Source organism: Molossus molossus, unplaced genomic scaffold, assembly GCF_014108415.1.
Source record: "Molossus molossus isolate mMolMol1 unplaced genomic scaffold, mMolMol1.p scaffold_m16_p_2, whole genome shotgun sequence".
In the NCBI taxonomy this organism is placed as follows: Eukaryota; Metazoa; Chordata; class Mammalia; order Chiroptera; family Molossidae; genus Molossus; species Molossus molossus.
The window spans coordinates 54,649,887-54,670,213 of record NW_023425355.1 but is presented as its reverse complement, the minus strand read 5'-3'; the positions used below and the strand labels follow the sequence as shown (position 1 = coordinate 54,670,213).

The window sequence follows — 20,327 nt, the reverse complement described above, 5'->3', positions numbered from 1 at the left end:
TGAGTATCTTTGCTGTAATTATTCATTTTAGCCACCTGACAACCAAAAACTTGGTTTGTTGGAAGCCTTATTAAAGATTGGTGATTGGCAGCATGCACAGAACATTATGGATCAGATGCCTCCATACTATGCTGCTTCACATAAGCTAATAGCTCTTGCTATTTGCAAGCTCATTCACATAACTATTGAGCCTCTCTACCGAAGGTATGTTACTGTATGCTTTACTAATCACAGAGGTAGAAATAGTTTAGGACTATGATAAAACCTGCATATTTATATTGACTCCTCAAACCATGCATGTCTTTTAGTATGTTTTTCAGAAGATAAGAACTATTCATAGTGTATCAGTCTGATATGTGTTAATCAGTGATTTGTCTCCTAATGTCTAGACCAGGTATTGGAGAATGTGTGCTATAGTATAATCTAAAAACTATAAGTTGGACTTCTAGGTTGGGATTGCCCCGTTGAGAATGAAGACTCTATTCTTCTGTTTTTGACTTTCCTCTCTTTTAGGGGCAGAAAATTTCTAAGGCTTTTACTTAGTGTAATTTTCTTCTATCCTGGGTTGAGTGGCTCTGAGTGAGGACCTTGCTTCTCTGCTTGCCTTATCTCTCCCTGCTGTTCTAGAAATTGGTAGTGCAGCCTCTCTCATCATCTCTAGTTACTGTGTTGACCAGTCCTCTAGTTCAACCCACGTTTAGGATACTTGAGAGCAGTATTGGCAGTAGTTCTGGCTTCAGCCTGCCTCAAAAGCTCCAGCCTTTCATGCATAGCTGCTGGCTGTTGCTTTTAGTGCCCCCTGGGTTGTGGACCATGAAGGCTTCTTCTCAGAGACTGACCCCTGTGTCTCCACAGTGGGACACCTGCTCAGCAGGTGAGGACTCTGGGTATGCTGTCCTTTTTAGTGTGAAACCCTCTTTCATTATGCTGCTCATTTTCTCTTCCACCAAACTACCTCATTCCAGGTCTAGGTAATGGAACTCAGATTGAAAAATGCTTATTGACTTGAATCAGTGTTGTTATATTCATATCTTTTTATTTCATCTCCACTGTCTTTGAGGTCCATCTCTTATTCCCCATTCCCATATCCATTTTGAGTTTGTTTTTTAATCCTCACCCAAGGATATGTATTTTTATTGATTTTAGAGAGAGAGAGAAACATCGATGTGAGAGAGAAACATTGATCAGTTGCCTCCAGTACATGCCCCAACTTAGGATTGAACCTGAAACCTGGGTATATGCCCTGACCAGAATCGAACCTGCTACCTTTTGGTGTATGGGACTACACGCCAACCAACTGAGCCACACCAGCCAGGGCTCCCATATTCATTTTCCTGATAGTGGCTGAGCTTAACTAAAAACAAATTCATATGATGTATGTTTTGTAAATGTTCCTTGGAATATGCATTTTTCTGATTTCTTTTTTTTATGCAGTTAATTTGAAGCATTGTCCTCTGAGCTCTGATTTTTTTAAAGTGACTCTTCTTTTTGTCTTTTTCTACCAGTTAAATTAGCTGGTATTATAAAGTTAGGCACAATTGAAATACAGAAAACAAATATGAGCAAGAAATATTTTATTTTTAATATGATTATGTTAACTTGAAATGAGGTATTGTATAGTATACATATAAATTTTGCTTCTTTTTATAGAGTTGGCGTTCCTAAAGGTGCTAAAGGCTCACCTGTTAATGCTTTGCAAAATAAGAGAGCACCAAAACAAGCAGAGAGCTTTGAAGATTTGAGGAGAGATGTCTTCAATATGTTCTGTTACCTTGGTCCTCACCTTTCTCACGATCCCATTTTATTTGCAAAAGTGGTGCGCATAGGCAAATCATTTATGAAGGAGGTTAGTAAAATTTTTTCTTTTAAGTAGAAAATTAAATTTTGGAATGAGTATATTTGTGTTATGTGTATGTCTAGAAATTGAAAAAAAAGTGATCTCTAAGAAAAGGTTATATTGAGTAAGGTTTGGGGAAAGTCCATTGTGTCCTAACTATTTATATACATGTATGTGTGTATATATATACACACACATACAGATATATAGATATATAGAGAGTATATGTATGTCTATATAGTTTTATATCTATGTCTGTATCCTTTCTTGTGTGTTAATTCTCACCTGAGGAAAAAATTTCTCAATTTTTCCATTGATTTTGAGAGAGAGTGGAAGGGAGAGGGAGGGAGAAAAAGCGGGGGGAGAGAGAGAGAGAGAGATCATTTGTTTACCTTTTGCATGACTCTGACTGGGGCTGGGGATCGAACCCGCAACCTAGGTACTTGCCCCTGACCAGAATTGAACCCTTCTATCTGTGGGCTGATGCTCTGACCACTGAGCAAAACAAGGCAGGGCTATCTCGCTCGCTCGCTCGTGTGCGCGTGCGCACGCTCTCGCTCTTACTATCTATATATCTAACTAGCCTATTAGTCAAGTGGTTTACATGGTAAATATACTTTGGTCAAGTGAATTCTTTTTTAATCCTCTTATAATTAGTGGTTAGCTCAGCATTCTTTCCACTTGCTTTTCTTTTTCTGTTATTTTCTTGGCTGCTGTTTTGAATCATTGTCATTATTTGTATGAAGTCGCTTGAACCTCAGACTGTTAAGGATTTGTGTTTTACTTTTTTAAGTAAACTTTTTATTGTAATAAAACATACAGAAAGTACACAAATCATAATCGTACAGCTCAGTGACAGTTTCCAAACTAAAACACCCATGTGTCTACCACCCAGAGCAGTACCAGCACCCCAGAGTTTCCCTTTACCCCCTCTAATCATTACCTCAGGGATAACCATTTATGCTATTTTTTTAAAAATCAGTTTTGAGTTATAATTTATATACAATAAACTTCACCGATTTTAAGTGTACAGTTTGATGGGTCTTGACAAATGTATACAGTTATGTACCCACCCTCATAATCATGATATAGAATATTTTCATCACCCTAGAAAGTTCCCTCTTTCCCCTTTTGCTGTCAATTCCCTCCTTTTATTTTTGGTTTCTGGCAACCACTGATAGGCTTTCTGTCACTGTAGTTTTGCTTTTTTCTAGAGCTTCATATAAATAGAATTGTACAGAATGTACTATTTTCTGTCTGTTTTTATTCCACTTAATGCTTTTGAGATTATTCCAAATTGTTGCACATGTCAGACCTTCCTTTATTGCCAAATGCTATTTCATTGTATGGACATAACCAGAGTTATCTATTCACCAGTTGATGGGCATTTGGGTTGTTTCTAGATGGGGGCTATTATAAGTAAAGTTGCTATGAATATTCTTGTACAAGTCTTTGGGTGGGGGGGCACATGTTTTATTTTCCCAGGAATGGGATTGCTGGGTCATATGGATAAGTGGGTTTTTTTTTTAAATCTTTTTGCCAAACTGTTCAACATGTATGACCATTTTATATTCTTGCAAGCACTGTGTATGACTTACAGTTGCTTCATAGCCATGATAACACTTGGAATTGTCAGTCTTTTAAATTTTAGCCATTCTAATGAGTATGTACTTTTTGTGCTTTTAATTTATATTTCTCTGATGATCAGTGATGTTGAGCATCTTTTCATGTCTTAACTTACACCATACACAAGAATAAACTCAAAATGGATAAAAAACTTAAATATAAGTCGTGAAACCATAAAAATCTTAGAGGAAACCATAGACAGCAAAATCTCAGAAATTTCATGTAGCAGAATTTTCACCAATATATCGCCTAGGGGCAAGAAAAACAGGAAAAAATAAACAAATGGGACTACAACAAAATAAAAACCTCTGTACATCAAAAGAAACCATCAGCAAAATAAAAAGGGATCCCACTGTTGGAGAGAATATATTTGCCAATGATACATCAGATAAGGGGTTAATTTACAAAATACATAAAGAACTGATACAGCTTAACAAAAGGAAGACAAAGAATCCAACTAAAAATTGGGCGAAGGACCTCAGTAGACACTTCTCCAAAGAAGACATAGAGATGGCCAAGAGACATAAAAAAATATTCAAAGTCATTAATCATCAGAGAGATGCAAATTAAAATGACAATGAGGTATCACCTTACACCTGTAGAATGGCCACCATCAACAAATCAACAAACAACAAGTGCCATTGAGGATGTGGAGAAAAGGGTACTCTCATGCACTGCTGGTGGGAATGCAGACTGGTGCAGCCAATACAGGAAACTGTGTGGACTTTTCCTCAGAAAATTAAAAATGGAACTGACATTTGACCCAGTGATTCCACTTCTAGGAATATATCCTATGAATCCCGAAACACTAATCAGAAAGAATATATGCACCCTAATATTCATAGCTTCACTGTTTACAATTACTAAGATCTGGAAAAAGTCCAAGTGCCCTTTTGTAGATGAGTGGATAAAAATGCTGTGGTACATTTACAAAATGGAATACTATGCAGCTGCAAAAAAGAAGTATCTCTTACCCTTTGAGACAGCATGGAGGGTCCTGGAGAGTATTATGTGAAGCGAAATAAGCCAGTTATCAAGACAAGTATCACACGATCTCACTTATATGTGCAATCTAATGTCATTTATTATATAACATTTATATAAAAGGATGACTAACAGTGTTTCATTATCTTGATCCTTTTTATTTTTATTGTTTTATTTTTTTATTTCAGATAGAGTGGGAGGGAGAGAGGGAGGAAGAGAGAGAAACATTGATGTGAGAGACACATCGACTGGTTGCCACCCACATGACCCCAACCGGGGACAGGGACGAACTGAACCCGGGACTCTGGTCTGCGGGCCGACGCTCTAACCACTGAGCCAAACAGGCCAGGGCTCATTATCTTGATCCTTATAATCTGAAAAGGATGAGTCATGTTAACTAGTACCTATTCAATGAAAAAAGGTTTTATATTTCCCAGTGTATCATATTAGGAATCAGGTGAAGTAAACTTGGTTCATTACTGGTGATATTTATTGATCACTTGGTTAAGGTGATGACTGCCAGGATTCTCCATTCTTTTCCCCTTAGTTGTTAATATGTATCTTGTGGGGAGATACTTTGGGACAGTGTAAACTGCCTCTTTCTCATCTTACTTTAACCCACTAATGCTATTCTTTTTAGTTGAAAGAAAATTTTTATTGTATCCAAAATGTGTTTATCGGGATAGTTCCCCACTCATCTTTTTTTTAAATCCTCACCCAAGGACATTTTTCCATTTTTTGTTCAGGTGGAGTAAGGAAGAGAGAGAGAGAGAGAAACATCGATGTGAAAGGAACACATCGAGTGGCTTCCACCCACACAAGCGACCAGGGCCGGGGACAAACTGCAACCGAGGTACGCGCCCCCAGCGGGGACCGAACCCAGGTCTCTCAGGACCGCAGGCCGACGCTCTAACCGCTGAGCCAAACCGGCCAGGGCTCCACTCATCATGATTTGAAGTGCTTTTAGTACTGCTTCCTTCTGAAGGAGCATTCTCTGTAAGCCTTGCTTTTCCTCCTGTAGGCTGACAGAGGACAGTAGAGCAACCAACACACATAACTGCTGTTTGTGCAGGGCTAAAATCGGTGATTTTATAGCAACCTGGGCATTTAATATCCATGAAGCAGGCCCTGGGGCTCTGCACCAGGTGCTTCTTCTTGTGTTTCCTATTCTCTTCTGGAGAAGGATGAAGGAGATTCTTAGTGAGAGGCATATTGTCATGGGGAGGTCGTCACTGCCAGAAAACTAGTTGAAAATCTTAATGTTCTGACCTCTTCTTTTGAAAGTCTTTCTTTGGCAATAAGTATCATAAACTTGTAAGCAGAAGGTCAAACATGCAACTTGTGGAAGCCCTGTGTATATATAGACATATGCATAAACATATATGGTATTGTTACCAAGATACATGGCTGCTAGACCTGTCATCCTTCCTCTCCACCATCTCCATTGCAGCCCTCCTGTACCTCTGTTCTATCACAGTTGTGCCTGATGCCTCCCCCTAACTCTAGTCTATTTTTGCAGAGGTAGAAGGGCAAAAGAGAAGAGAAAAATATTTATTTTGATCACAGTGTGGGAAGAAATATATCTTCTCTCATTGCTAAGGTGGTGGTAAGAAAAGTGAATCGGTCTACTAATCTGATTTAAATTTTGGTTAATTTTTTGCCCCCGAAAATTATTTCTGTATATATATGTTTAAAGGCTGTCTATCTAGGCATTTAACCAGGGTTTAAAAAATTGATTTTTAAAGTGAGAATGTGACCGTACTTCCAAATAAAGTATTTACATTGAAACGTCTTTAACAGATCTCTCATTTATAAGCTTGGGGTTGATTGTATATATAAATTATGTATATTTTTAGAAATTATCTTATTTACCTATACCAGCTACCTCTTTTTTTTTTTTTTTTTTTTATCCTCACCTGAGGATATTTTTTCCATTTTTTGTACAGATAGAGAGAGGAAGGGAGAGAGAGAGAGAGAGAAACATCGACATGAAGGGACACATCGAGTGGCTGCCACCCGCACGACCAACCAGGGCCGGGGACAAACTACAACCGAAGTACGTGCCCTCAGCGGGAACCGAACCCGGGTCTCTCTGGACCGCAGGCCAACGCTCTAACCACTGAGCCAAACTGGCCAGGGCCCAGCTACCTCTTAAGAGACTACTCTTTTGGCCTATAATTATTAGTAACCATTTACCTCTCTGATTGTGTGTGTGTGTGTATGTATATATTTCTTAATTTTTTAATGTGATAACTCTGCAGCTTTATTTTCTTTACATTGAGCATTGGAGGACAAGGGAAAATGAGTTTTACAGCATGAGTTGAATAATGCCAATTTTCCCAATGACATCAGACAAAATAATTTGTAGATCATCTTTAAAGAACACTGAATATTTATCTTCAAAGGAATACATTCATAATATATATTTTTTATGTTGCGCCTTTTTCCACAACTGATTCCCCCATCCCTCCCCGCCCTGTCCCCAGCTTTGTTGTCCATGTCCATTGTTCATGCATACATGCATATAAGTTCTGTGGATTATCTCTCCCCCACCACCCCCTCTTCTGGGGATTGTCAGTCTGTACCCCACTTCCATGTCTCTGGGTCTACCCCATTTCTCAGACTGTTATGTTCATTATATTTCACAGATAAGTGAGATCATATGATACTTACATTTGTTTGGCTTGTTTCGCTTAGGATAATACTTTCCAGATCCCTCCATGTCCTCTAAAAATATAAGAGATCTTCCTTTCTTACAGCTGCATAGTACTCCATTGTGTATATATACCAGCTTTTTTATCCATTCGTCTACTGATGGACATTTGGGCTGTTTCCAGATGTTAGCTATTGTAAATAGTGCTGCTACAAACATGGGGGTACATATATTCTTTCTGATTGATGTTTCAAGCTTCTTAGGGTATATTCCTAGAAGTGGGATCACTGGGTCAAATGGCAGTACAATTTTAAATTTTTTGAGGTAACACCATAGTGTTTTCCATAGTGGCTGCACCAGTCTGCATTCCCACCAGCAGTGTACTAGAGTCCCCTTTTCTCCACACCCTCGCCAACACTTGTTGTTTGATGATTTTTTAATGGCGGCTATTCTGACAGGTGTGAGGTGATACCTCATAGTTGTTTTAACTTGCATCTCTCTGATGATTAGTGAAGTTGAGCATTTCTTCATATGTCTCTTAGCCATTTGTATGTCCTGTTTGCAGAGGTGTCTATTTAGTTCCTCTGTCCATTTTTTAACTGGGTTCTTTGTCTTCCTTTTGTTGAGCTGTATGAGCACTCTATATATATTGGAAATTAACCCCTTATCTGATGTATCATTGGCAGTTATGTTCTCCCATATTGTGGGTTGCCTTTCCATTTTGATGATTGTATCTTTTGCTGTACAGAAGCTTTTGAGTTTGATGTAGTCCCATGTGTTCATTTTCTTTGTTTCTGTTGCCTTAGGTGATGTGTCACTAAAAATTCTGCTGTGTATGATGTCTGAAATTTTGTTGCCTACATTTTCTTCTAGGATTTTTATGGATTCACGAGTCACATTTAAGTCTTTGATCCATTTTGAGTTTATTCTTGTGTATGGTGTAGTTGATGATCTAGTTTTATTTTTTTGCATTTAGCTGTCAAATATTCTCAACACCATTTATTAAAGAGGCTGTCTTTACCCAACTGTATGCTCTTGCCAAATTTGTCAAATATTAATTGAGCATATTGTGTTGGGTCCATTTCTGGCTTCTCTGTTCTTTTCCATTGGTCTATGTGCCTGTTCTTGTGCCAGTACCAGTCTGTTTTGATTACAGTGGCTTTGTTAGTATAACCTGATATCTGGGTATTGTGATCCCTCCTACTTTGTTCTTATTTTTCAAAATTGCTGTGGCTATTCGAGGTCTTTTTTGGTTCCATATATAAACTTTGGAAGTATTTGTTCTAGTTCTGTGAAGTGTGTCGTTGATATTTTGATGGGAATTGCACTGAATCCAAAGATTGCTTTGAGTAGTATAGACATTTTAATGATGTTAATTTTTCCAATCCATGAACAGGGTATGTGCTTCCACCTTTTTATATCTCCCTCTATTTCTCTTTACAATGACTTGTAGTTTTCTGCTAATAGGTCCCTTATTTCTTTGGGTTAAGTTTATTCCTAGGTATCTTAATTTTATTGCCACGATGGTAAATGAGATTGGTTTTTTGGTTTCTCTTTCTGGGAGTTCATCATTGGAGTATAAGAATGCCATCTATTTTTTGACGTTAATTTTGTATCCTGCTACTTTGCCAAATTCATTTATTAAGTCTAGTAAATTTTTGATGGAGTCTTTGGGGTTTTCTACATATAGTATCATGTCATCTGCGAATAATGACAGTTTCACTTCCTCCTTTCAAATTTGGATTTCTTTTATTCTTTCTTCCTGTCTGATTGCTGTGGCTAAGCCTTCCAGTACTATGTTAAATAAGAGTGGCGAAAGTGGACATCCCTGTCTTGTTCCTGTTCTTAATGGAAATGTTTTTAGTTTCTGCCCAGTGAGTATGATGTTGGCTGTAGGTCTTTCATATATGGCCTTTATTATGTCGAGATATGATCCCTCTGTTCCCACATTGCTGAGCGTTTTAATCAGAAATGGATGCTGGATTTTGTTGAATGCTTTTTCAGCATCTATTGATATGATCATGTGGTTTTTATTCTTCATTTTGTTTATGTGGTGTATCACATTTATTGATTTGCCAATATTATACCAGCCTTGCATCCCTGGAATGAATCCCACTTGGTCATAGTGAATAATTTTTTTGATGTATTGCTGTATCTGATTTGCTAGTATTTTGTTCAGGATTTTGGCGTCTATGTTCATCAGGGATAATGACTTGTAGTTTTGTTTCTTTGTAGTGTCTTTTTCTGGTTTTGAAATTAGAATTATGCTGGCCTCATAGAACGTGTTTGGAAGTCTTCCTTCTTCTTGAATTTTTTGAAAAAGTTTGAGGAGAATGGGTATTAGTTCTTTGAATTTTAGGTAAAATTCCCTTTTTAAGCTGTCCAGGCCTGGGCTTTTGTTTCCTGGGAGAGTCTTGATTACATCTTCAATTTCTTTTGTTCTTATTGGTCTGTTCATGTTTTCTATCTCTTACCGGTTCACTTTTGGGAGACGATGTGTTTCTAGAAATTTGTCCATTTTGTTTAGATTGTCAAATTTGTTGCCATATAATTGTTCATAATATTCGTTAACAATCCGTTGTATTTCTGTGGTATCAGTTATTATTTCTCCTCTTTCATTTCTGATTTTGTGTATTTGGTTTCTCTCTCTTTGTTTCTTGGTGACTCTAGCTAAGGGTTCATCAATCTTGTTTATCTTTTCGAAAAACCAGCTCTTTGTTTCATTGATCCTTTGAATTGTTTTTTTTTTTTTTTGGTCTCCATGTCATTTATTTCTGTTCTGATCTTTACTATTTCCTTCCTTCTGCTTTGGGGTTTTCTTTCTGTTTGCTTTCTAGTTCTTTAAGTTGTGAGGTTAGATAGTCTATTAGAAGTTTTTGTTGCTTCTTGAAGTAGGCCTGTAGTGCTAAGAAATTCCCTCTCAGAACTGCTTTCGCTGCATCCCATAGATTTTGTGTTGTTGTGTCTTCATTTTCTAGGAGGGTTTAATTTCTGCCTTGATCTCCATGGTAACCCATTCATTGTTCAATGACATGCTATTTAGCCTCCATGTTTTCAAATGTCTGTGCATGTTCTTGTTGCAATTAATTTCTGTTTGCATGCCATTGTGATCTGAGAAGATGCTTGATATGATTTCAATCTTCTTGAACTTGTAGAGACTTAGTTTGTGCCTAACATGTGGTGTATCTTTGAGGATGTCCCGTGTGCACTTAAGAAGAATGTGAATTCTGTAGTTTTGGGGTGTAATTCTCTGTCGATATCTATTAAATCCATTTGATATAGCCCTTCATGTAGAGTCTGTGTTTCCTTGTTAATATTTTGTCTGGAAGATCTATTCAGTGATGTCAGCGGGGTATTGAAGTCCCCTGCTATTATTGTATTGCTGTTGATTTCTCCTTTGAAGTCCTCCATAAGATTTTTTAATATATGTTTATACTCCTATATTGGGTGTATATATATTTACCAAAGTTATATCTTTCCCTTGGATAGATCCTTCCAATATTATGTAGTGGCCTTCTTTGTCTCTAGTTATAGTCTTCATTTTGAAATCTATTTTATCATATATGAGTATTGCTATCCCAGCTTTACGTTTCCAGTTGTCCCACAGTTCTCTTAAGCCGTCTTCCTGTTTTTTTAATCGTTGTTTCCTTTTGGTTTTCTGATTGGTTGATTTTTTCTACCCTGTCTTCTAATTCACTGATCCGGTCCTTAGCTTCTTCTACTCTGCTTTTTAAACCTTCTAATGTGTTTTTCATTTCTGATATATCATTTTTTATCTCTTCTTGATGGTTTTTAATTTCCAGTTGGCTTATTTTCAGCGTCTCTATGTCCTTACTCATGCTATTGAGTTTCCTCTAGATCATGGCTCTGAATTCTAGCTCTGTTAACATGCCTAACTGCTCCACATTGATCTCATCTTTGGTGGAGGTTTCTTGCTCTTTCATTTGGCTTCTGTTTCTGTGTTTCACCATTTTGGCTATCACAGTGGGCTTTGGAGCCTGTCAAGTTTTCCCTGTGGGTGTTGGTGTTCTGATGTTTGTGACTCCCTCTCCTGGGTTTAAGATGAGCGAGGGACGACCCACATTAAACACCACTGTCAAGTCTTACTTTCCTGGTTAAAGTTGCTAACCCATGAAAGGTACTGTTATCTTCTAGCTTTTTGCCTGGAGGCTAGCAGTGGAGGTTACTTGATGAGTTTTGGGTTGTCAGTTGATTGAAAAACTCCCTCAGGTGCTCAGTGTAAGGGGATTTCTCAAGGGTGGGGCAGATGCTGGTTGTTAATGAGCTTCAATTAGCACATCAATGGCCCACAGGGTGGGGCTGGATCTCCGAGGGAGGGGCTGCTGCCTCTCCCCAGAGCCCTGGGAAGGAGCAATATGGCCAGTGTCCTGCGTGGCAGCAACCCAGCAAAAGCTCTGAGTGCCCTCCAAATCCCGAGTGTCCCGACACAGTGCCAGTTCAGTCTACCCTCCCTCTGCCGGAGCCCCAGGTGAGTGTCTGTGGCTATTTTATCCTCTGTCCTGGCTCTGTGCTGTGGAGCCTCTTGGGAGTTTAACCCAAGAGCACTGCTCCTAGCTAAGGCCGCTGGGGAGCTGCTGACCGTGGGCTCCCAGCCCCCGTCTCGCGCCTTCGCAAGCCTACCAGGATCGAGTCAGTGTCCCTGCTTAGTTTGGTCCTCACAAGCTGCTTTTCTGTTGGTTTTTCCCGTCGATTTGTCTGTGTTATAGTTGTAATTCCAGTTTGGTTCTGGGAGATGGTCTGTGTAGCTTCCGTTCACTCTGCCACCGTTTTGGAATCCTCTCTTGTTGCTTTTTTTTTTTTTTTTTATCCAGCTGATGTTAATGGATTAAGTTGTTTACCATGTAGATATCTAATACTGAACTCCTATTCTGTGCCTGGCCTTGTTCTGAGTACTTTATGTGAATCAGCTCATGTAATTTTCTTTCTTTTTATAAATAGAATTTATTGAGGTGACATTGGTTCACAAAACCATGCAGGTTTCAAGTGTACAACTCAACAAAAACACCATCTGCACACTGCATCATGTGCCCATCACCCCAAGCAAAGTCTCTTTTCATCCCCATTTTGCCCACCTTTGCCCACCTCCACCAACTCCCTGACCTCCTATTCCTCTAATACCACACTATTGTCTATGTCTATGTGTTTTTTATGTATGTCTCTTTATATAAATGCATAATCCCTTTACTTTCTTTCATCTAGCTCCAACAGCTGTCAGTCTGTTCCATGTATCCATGCCTATCTTTCTATTTTGTTCATCAGTTTATTTTGTTTATTAGATTCCACATATAAGTGAGATTATGTGGTGTTGTCTTGCTCTGACTGGTTTATTTCACTTAGCATAGTAGTCTCCAGGTCCATCCATGCTGTTGGAAAAGGTAAGATTTCCATTTTTTTTTAAATGGCTGATTAGTATTTCATTATGTCAGGGGTGGGGGACCTTTTTTCTGCCAAGGGCCGTTTGGATATTTATAACATTATTCGGGGGCCATATAAAATGATCAGCTTAAAAGTTAGCCTGCTATATTTGGTCAGGCTAATTTGGTGAGGTGTGTGATATTAGCTGGTATTGATTTGCGGGCCTTGTGCCTGCAGGTTGGATGTTCCCCACCCCTGTAACTGTAAATGTACCGCAACTTTTTTATCCACTCATTTACTAATGGGCAATTGGGCTGTTTTCAGGTCTTGGCTATGAGCTCATTTAATCTTTACCAAATTCTTTGTGCTCTAGGTGAAGGACCTTGTCCCAAGTCACACAGTTTGTATGGGACAGAGCTATGATTTCGATCCCAGCAATCTGGCTTCAGAGGCCAAGCTCAAAATCACCATACTCTGCCTATACAAATTTAGTATATCTGAAATTGAAGAAATAAATTATTTAAATTTTGCAATTCTGGAAATTCCTTGCTATTTCAAATTATATCTATTGAGTGGGGTTTTTCTGTTTTGTTTATCTCTGTAATCTGTTTTCGTCTCATTATGTGTATCTCATTTCCAAGCTTTTCTTGTTTTATTGAGTTCATTCTTAGTAGTTTTTAACTATATATAGATACTTGTGGACAATCTGTCTATATCCTTTGTTTTCTACTTTCTTAATGTGTTTTTCCTTTATCCTTTTGTGTGACTATTTATGTTTCCATAGTAGCCAAAGCATTGCTTTTCATCTTAATATGGACAGCTCTGTTCTCACAGTGTGAATGAATTCTTATACCCTTTCCACCTTACTTATGACCAGTTCTCCTTTTTCAAAGCTACAGTTTGAGTATGGGGTTCTCTTTTCAATCTTTTCTGTAGTCTAGGATATAGGGGAATGAAGGAGCTCAGTGAGGCTCATTTAGGGAACTTTGGCTTTCTCATTTGAGATCCTATTACCTAGCCTGGTAAACAACTTAGGTACTACTAGGCATGCCCAACCGAGTGAGTATCCAGTTTCGTTGGGCTTTCACTCCTTTGCTCATCAAAGCACAATTCCTTTGAAAGACAGTAAGCCTTAGCAGCTGGTTCTCCTTTTGGCAGAGTCCTGCTGGGCTTCTACTCTCAACGGTTTTTCCTCAGGTTACGAATTGGTCCTTCCTTCCTTCTTTCCTTCCTTCTTTCCTTCCTTCTTTCCTTCCTTCTTTCCTTCCTTCTTTCCTTCCTTCTTTCCTTCCTTCCTTCCTTCCTTCCTTCCTTCCTTCCTTCCTTCCTTCCTTCCTTCCTTCCTTCCTTCCTTCCTTCCTTCCTTCTTCCCTCCCTCCCTCCCTCCCTCCCTCCCTCCCTCCCTCTCTCTCTCTCTCTCTCTTTCTGTCTTTCTTAAGTTTTTATTGATTTTAGAGAGAGGGTGAGGGAAGGAGAGAAAGAGAAACATCAATCGGCTGCCCCCTTCTCCCCCTGCATGCCCCCTCCTGGGGATTGAGCCCAGAACCAGGACATGTGTCTTGACCAGGAATCATACTGGTGACCTCTCAGTGCATGGGATGACAATCAACTGAGCCACACTGTCCAGGGCCTTATTGGTTATTTGTAAGTGTTTTATAGAGTCTTAAGAGTTTCTGATTGAAAAATAAAAGCAAGTTGATTTAGTTATCTCTTCTCCAGGCTTCATAAACTCATGTTCCTGTAACTTTTAATCTATAGGTTATACTTTCCTGTTTGTTACTTTGATGGGTCTGATATGGATCCTTTCTAGCAAAAAGATTTGTCTCATAGAGTAGTTTTAAGACATAAATGTGAAGTTTTTAGCCTGGTACATGGTACATAGTGAATACTCAATAAATTCTAGTTAATAAGAACAAGACAAAAAGGAAGGTAAAAGTATTTCCATAATTTATGTAGATGTAGCAGCTTTAAGGTTCCAATCTAGTCACAAATATTAGTATTTTTTGTTTGTTTCTTTTCTGAGATTAAAGTATAGTCTAAAGTAGCATTTGAAGAGTACATGGGTTAGAGGTATTAAAAATAGAACAATAGTAATAGAAAAGTAATTTATCTGGGTTATATCTACAACTTTTCCAGGCCTTTATTTCTTGACTCTTCAAATTGCCTTCTTAATGACTACATTCTTTTTGCTCCCAGTGCTGTTATGCAGCCCTGTCACCTGCTCTGTCTTTATAGGGCAAGATTGGAACCTGCTTGGGACCATTTATAGCTGATGGTCTGTCTAGGTATAATTGTGAGGGCTCAATTTTATTCAAACTTAAAAAATTCACTTCCTAACAGTACATTGGCAAGTGTAGTTTTGATCTTCAAGAGATCCTCAGAGATAGGAACTCCATCCTATTTATCTTTGAATACCCAGTGCCTGGCACATTAGTAAATGACTGAATGTATGCATGTCTTTGTTTTTTCTTCTTCCCATTTTCTTCTGGCCTGCCAGTCAGTAAAATGTTTAGTATTGTATTGTGGGAATGGAGAGTTATATGTTTACTCTGAATTAAAGAGCAAATTAAAAGAAAAAGAAAGCATCAAGGGGGTAGAATGTATCTTTAATTTTTTACCAAACAAAAGAAAATTACTTTACTGATATCTACCTCTTCATTTATTTTTTTGTTCATCTTTGTTATAATTAGCCATTGATAGAATGATTTCTTTATGTTCTTCTAGATCAGCAATTTTCTATAGATGGTTTCATTTTACTCTCTATATTTCTTTCTCTTAATTTTTTTTGCTTATAAACTCTAGAGAACTGACGTATGGGCATCAGAAATGTATGTAATTATCTAGTAAGGGAATTATGACAGCTTAGTAACTAAGAAATGTCTTATTTCTATAGAGAAAACTATGTGTAGCTTTATTAGGTTTGTTTGAATCATAGTATACCAGGAAAGGAGTAGCTTAACTGCCTTTATCCCCAACATAATATACTATAAACCTAGTTCTTCCAATTATGATATACCCTTATTTCTGCCTCCCAGTGTACACCCAGTATTCCACCAGAATTATGCCCCCTCCCCAACAACCAAACCAAACAAAAACAACTATCTAGTTTGTTTTCTTCCAGGCTACTCCTTTATAACCTGACTCGTTATTTGCTGACCAGGATATATGTTGACTTAGTAATTGTTTCTGCAAAAGAAAACCGTAACTTCTTATCCTGTCTGTTAAAATAAAGGCGATTGTGTGTGTTTTCCCATCAGGGTAACACGGCAGTCCCTGAATTAGTGTTAGGTGAAGATGTTGCATAGAAGTTACACTTTTGCCCTGGCCGGTTTGGCTCAGCAGTTAGAGCGCCGGCCTGCGGTCCAGAGAAGTTACACTTTCCATTAGTTTATACCCATTAAATTACTTAAGCATGTAAACATACATGCACAGAACACCCTCATCTGCCAAGAAAATAGCTGCATATCGTTAGCTGCATATTAGCATTTCCCCTTCTCTCACTTGGTATTGTGCTAAATCCTATCCAGAACTCTAAGATGTCCTTGAGTATCAGTGCTTCATTTGTCCTTTGCACACTCTCCCAACTTTCCACCTGCCTATACATAACACAAGTATCACTATTTCATTTTGAATGACTAGACAGTATTGTCAAACATGGCACTTAAGCTGCCTGCCTGCAAATCATTGATATAATACTGACCCATGTTTTCTCAGTATGTCCAATTTAGGTAATGGTTTTGTCATTGTCAGCAATGTTACTAACATTTTGGGCTTATTCTAACTCAGTGAGGGCTTAAATAGTAGTGATTTGAAATACAGCTTTAGTCCAGCTCATGTGGCTTAGTGGTTGAGTGTTGTCCCATGGAGCAAGAGATTGCTGGTTCAAATCCCCATTGGGACACATGTCCTGATTATGAGCCCAATCCCCAGTAGGGGGTGTGCAGGAGGCAGCCAATTGATGTTTCTTTCTCTTTGATGTTTCTATCTCTCTCTTGCTCTCCCTACCTCTCTCTCTAAAAATCAATAAAAACATATTAAAAAAATAAAATGTAGCTTTAAATTTCTTTGGGGTTAATTTTTTTGTGGTTGTTTTGTGTTAGATTTTATCAGTTTTATAAGGGGAAAAACCTAGAATTGATGGAAAAATGCAGTATAACTAACTGGTGTTGGCTACAATTTTATAATAAATACTTTGATTAGTTTTAGGATGCTTTGGTTTGTGATGAGTTTGAGAAAGGAATTGACATATAAACTTGACATTTAAAACTCATGAGCGTTTCAAATGATTTAGAGGTTAGAAATACGAATGAAGTTTAACAATGTTAATTGGTAATACTGGCTATATTTAAAAGCTACATATGTATCAGTAAGGAAATTTACAACCATGTGCAAATTAATTTTTTTCAAATTAGAAACTAAATTGTGACAGCATAGTCTTAACCTTTTTACATTGTATTAATAGTTTTTTAAATGTTGTTCTATTTTAGTTTCAGTCTGATGGAAGCAAACAAGAAGATAAGGAGAAAACGGTAAGAGATTAGAAAATTCCAATGTGTCTAATGTTTGTCTTAGGTACAGCATACTGCAAATTTTACTGTGGACAAGCTTTCATCACCTGTGTGAACAATTATTATACAAGTTATCTTTTAAGATTCATAACGTGTTTTTGAGGATTACCATGTGGAAGAAGGAAGAGGGATAATAAAAGTTTCTCATTCTCTAGCTATCTTTTTTCCTTCCCTCGCCTCATTTGCTTTCTTAGATGGAGAAACACAAATAACCGTTATGAAAAGGACAATGATAGTGTGGGGAATTAGATACTGTGTGTTATGAGATCAATAAATGGTCATTTTTCCAGGACTGACAAAAATATTTTTGTTGGAGGATTAAATGAGCGTCTTACTAAAATAATTTTTTCTCCCTTCTTAGGAAGTTATCCTTAGCTGTTTGCTTAGCATTACTGACCAGGTACTACTTCCATCTCTTTCTTTGATGGACTGCAATGCTTGTATGTCTGAGGAATTATGGGGAATGTTTAAAACATTTCCATATCAGCACAGGTAAATACATAATATTTTTGTATTTTGAACTACTATTCTAGTACATTAACCTCTAAGTGTCTAACTTTCCTAATTCTTTTATCTCATTTTTTAAAGATATCGTCTGTATGGCCAGTGGAAGAATGAAACTTATAACAGTCACCCACTTTTAGTAAAAGTTAAAGCTCAAACAATAGACAGAGCCAAATATATCATGAAGTAAGTTATAATTTATATTCTTCATATTGATCTAAAGTATATCTGAATCTAATTTACTTTTTTTTTCAGCCAGCTTATGTCTGAGTCAGTTTTGAAGAAACCCAAGAGTATTTCCTAATGGTATAGCTAATTGTATACTGCATTTAGAATGACTCAGTTTTTGTGGTTTTTAGCTCATTTTGACTACCAAGTTAGTTTTTGTAATTGTTATGTTTGCATAGCTATGAAATATAATAAAAATCATTTTAATGGCCCTGGCTGGTTTGGCTCAGTGGTTAGAGCGTCGGCGGTCCAGGGAGACCCGGGTTCGGTTCCCGCTAAGGGCATGTGCCTCGGTTGCAGTTTGTCCCCAGCCCTGGTTGGGTCGTGTGAGTGGCAGCCACTTGATGTGTACCTTTCACGTCGAAGTTTCTCTCTCTCTCTCCCTCTCTCCCTCTCTCTCCCTCCCGCTCTATTTGAACAAAAAATGAAAAAATGTCCTCGGGTGAGGATTAAAAGAAATCATTTTAATGCATTAAATTAATAGGATTTTTTACATTATAGGATTTTTTTTTAAGGACGACCTACTGTGGCCTTAGCTTAATTTACACAATACATTTAATGGCTTGTACAAGATAGTAAAAATTCTAGGAATTTCTACTGCTGAAAGTTATTTTAATAATTTTTTTTTTCTTTTAGAAGCTCTAATGGAATTGTGCTGAACTATCTCCATAGGGCGTCAGTTTTAGAAAAAATTCAAATTTTTTTCATTTGTGTGCTTTATTTTCATGTCATTAAAAGCACAAGAGTGATGCTTTTTACTTCTCGGTAAATTGTTTAAAGTTTAATTATGAAAATTTTATACTTACATTAGTATTGATTTAGATACTAAATATACAAATGTTTTCAGCAATGCTGTTTATTGTCATGTCTTTATCAGTCATACAGTGGTATGGTTATTTTGTTTCTTCTGTTCATACAATTTTTCTCTTACCTCTTTTCTCTCTCTGTCTGGTGACCTCATGCTTGGAGGGTAGGCTCCAGTGTCACCTCCTCTGTGAAGCTTTCCATAGTACATACTGCTAAGCATAATTGATTGTTCTTTATCGGTGCCACCACTGTTCCATATATATATAATGCTATCATACCACTTAGATACATTACTATGATTATTTTTCTTTTTTTAATTGTCTAATTTTTGAAGTTCATATATTTACATTGCTTAAATTTCAGTACATATAAAAAGGTTGACAGTAAAAAGTCTCTTACTCCATTTCCCTGTCCACTCAGTCATCCCAAGGGGGGGGGGGGGAAGTAACCACTGTTTAGTTTCTTATTTATCCTTCCAGATATTTTTATGTATATACAAGTGAGTACAAATATATTCCCTACTTTTTATATTGATAGCATATAATGAGTACTATTCTGTGATTTGCTCAATTTGTTGAAGAATATAAACATTTAAAAAATATTTTAAATCTGCCTCTCCAGCTGGACTGAGCGTAAGAGCAGGAGCTATTAGTCATCCTTTTTCCTAGTGCTTAGCACTTTGCCTATCATAGAAGACATTAATATGAATGAATAAATTAATAAAAATATCACAGAATATGTGTAGAATTGTTAATGTACTTAGTTTTTAAAACTATGTTTTTATTGATTTTTTTTTTTTTTTTGAGAGAGAGAGAGAGAAACATCGATGTGAGAGAGAAACATTGATTGGCTGCCTCCTGCACATGCACCCTACTGGGGATCGAGCCCACAATCTGAGCATGTGTCCTGACCAGGAATCGAACTGGGACCTCTCAGTCCATGGGATGATGCTCAATCCACTGAGCCACACCAACCGGGCAGAATCTTGTTATATTTGTAAGCTATAACTATTTCACCAGGTTTAAACAGTATTATTTTGATGCTGATTGAATTTTTTATGTTGAGAATGGGATGTATTTATTACTTGTAGAATTTTATAAGTTTTGATTACTATTCAAAACATGAATTTGCTAATACTTGATTCTACAAATACTTATTGATTGTGTTCCATGTGCCAGATACCATGGTAGCTTGAGGGGAACATATAACCAAGAAAGTATTCCTTTTATTTTTGTTTTTCCCTCCAGGGTGTTGGAGGCAGAAGGGAACAGGATAAAAAGTATAGAAATGAAGGGTTAGCTTTGGCGAGTAGGAGGGCGACCTAAAATAGGGTTAGAAGTAAGGACAGATAGTAGTAAGTTTTCAGGTGAAACAGTATAGCCAAAGTTTGAAACTGATAGGTGTCTGTCTCTTCTGTGGAAAAGAAACAAGAAACCTAAGCCAAGGAAAATGGGAAAGGGAAGCAGTTCATAATGAAATAATTTTAGTTGAAGGGTCAGTTTTGTCATAAGAAGCTTCTAAAGATAAATATATCATATTTGTCACTTCTAGAATGGTCACATTCTTTTTTTTTTTTTTTTATCCTCACCCGAGGACATTTTTCCATTTTTTGTTCAGGTAGAGTGGGGGGGGGGGAGAGGAACAGAGAGAGAGAGAGAGAGAAACATCGATGTGAAAGGGACACATCGAGTGGCTGCCACCCACACAACCGACCAGGGCCGGGGACAAACTGCAACCGAGGTAC

General features: G+C 37.6%; 1 protein-coding gene and 1 pseudogene across 17 annotated transcripts in view; one reads left to right on the top strand and one right to left on the bottom strand.

Moving 5' to 3' along the window:
- THOC2 (THO complex 2) overlaps positions 1 to 20,327 on the top strand; it is a 143,435-nt gene that overhangs the window by 78,482 nt on the left and 44,626 nt on the right. For all 17 annotated transcript variants that reach the window (XM_036270266.1, XM_036270257.1, XM_036270261.1 and 14 more), the window contains 5 exons: positions 32 to 204; positions 1,651 to 1,846; positions 16,964 to 17,005; positions 17,406 to 17,536; positions 17,633 to 17,734. In XM_036270266.1, coding sequence (XP_036126159.1) covers positions 32 to 204; positions 1,651 to 1,846; positions 16,964 to 17,005; positions 17,406 to 17,536; positions 17,633 to 17,734 — 644 coding nt within the window. The remainder of the gene's footprint in view (positions 1 to 31; positions 205 to 1,650; positions 1,847 to 16,963; positions 17,006 to 17,405; positions 17,537 to 17,632; positions 17,735 to 20,327) is intronic.
- LOC118635614 lies at positions 5,411 to 5,658 on the bottom strand (annotated as a pseudogene).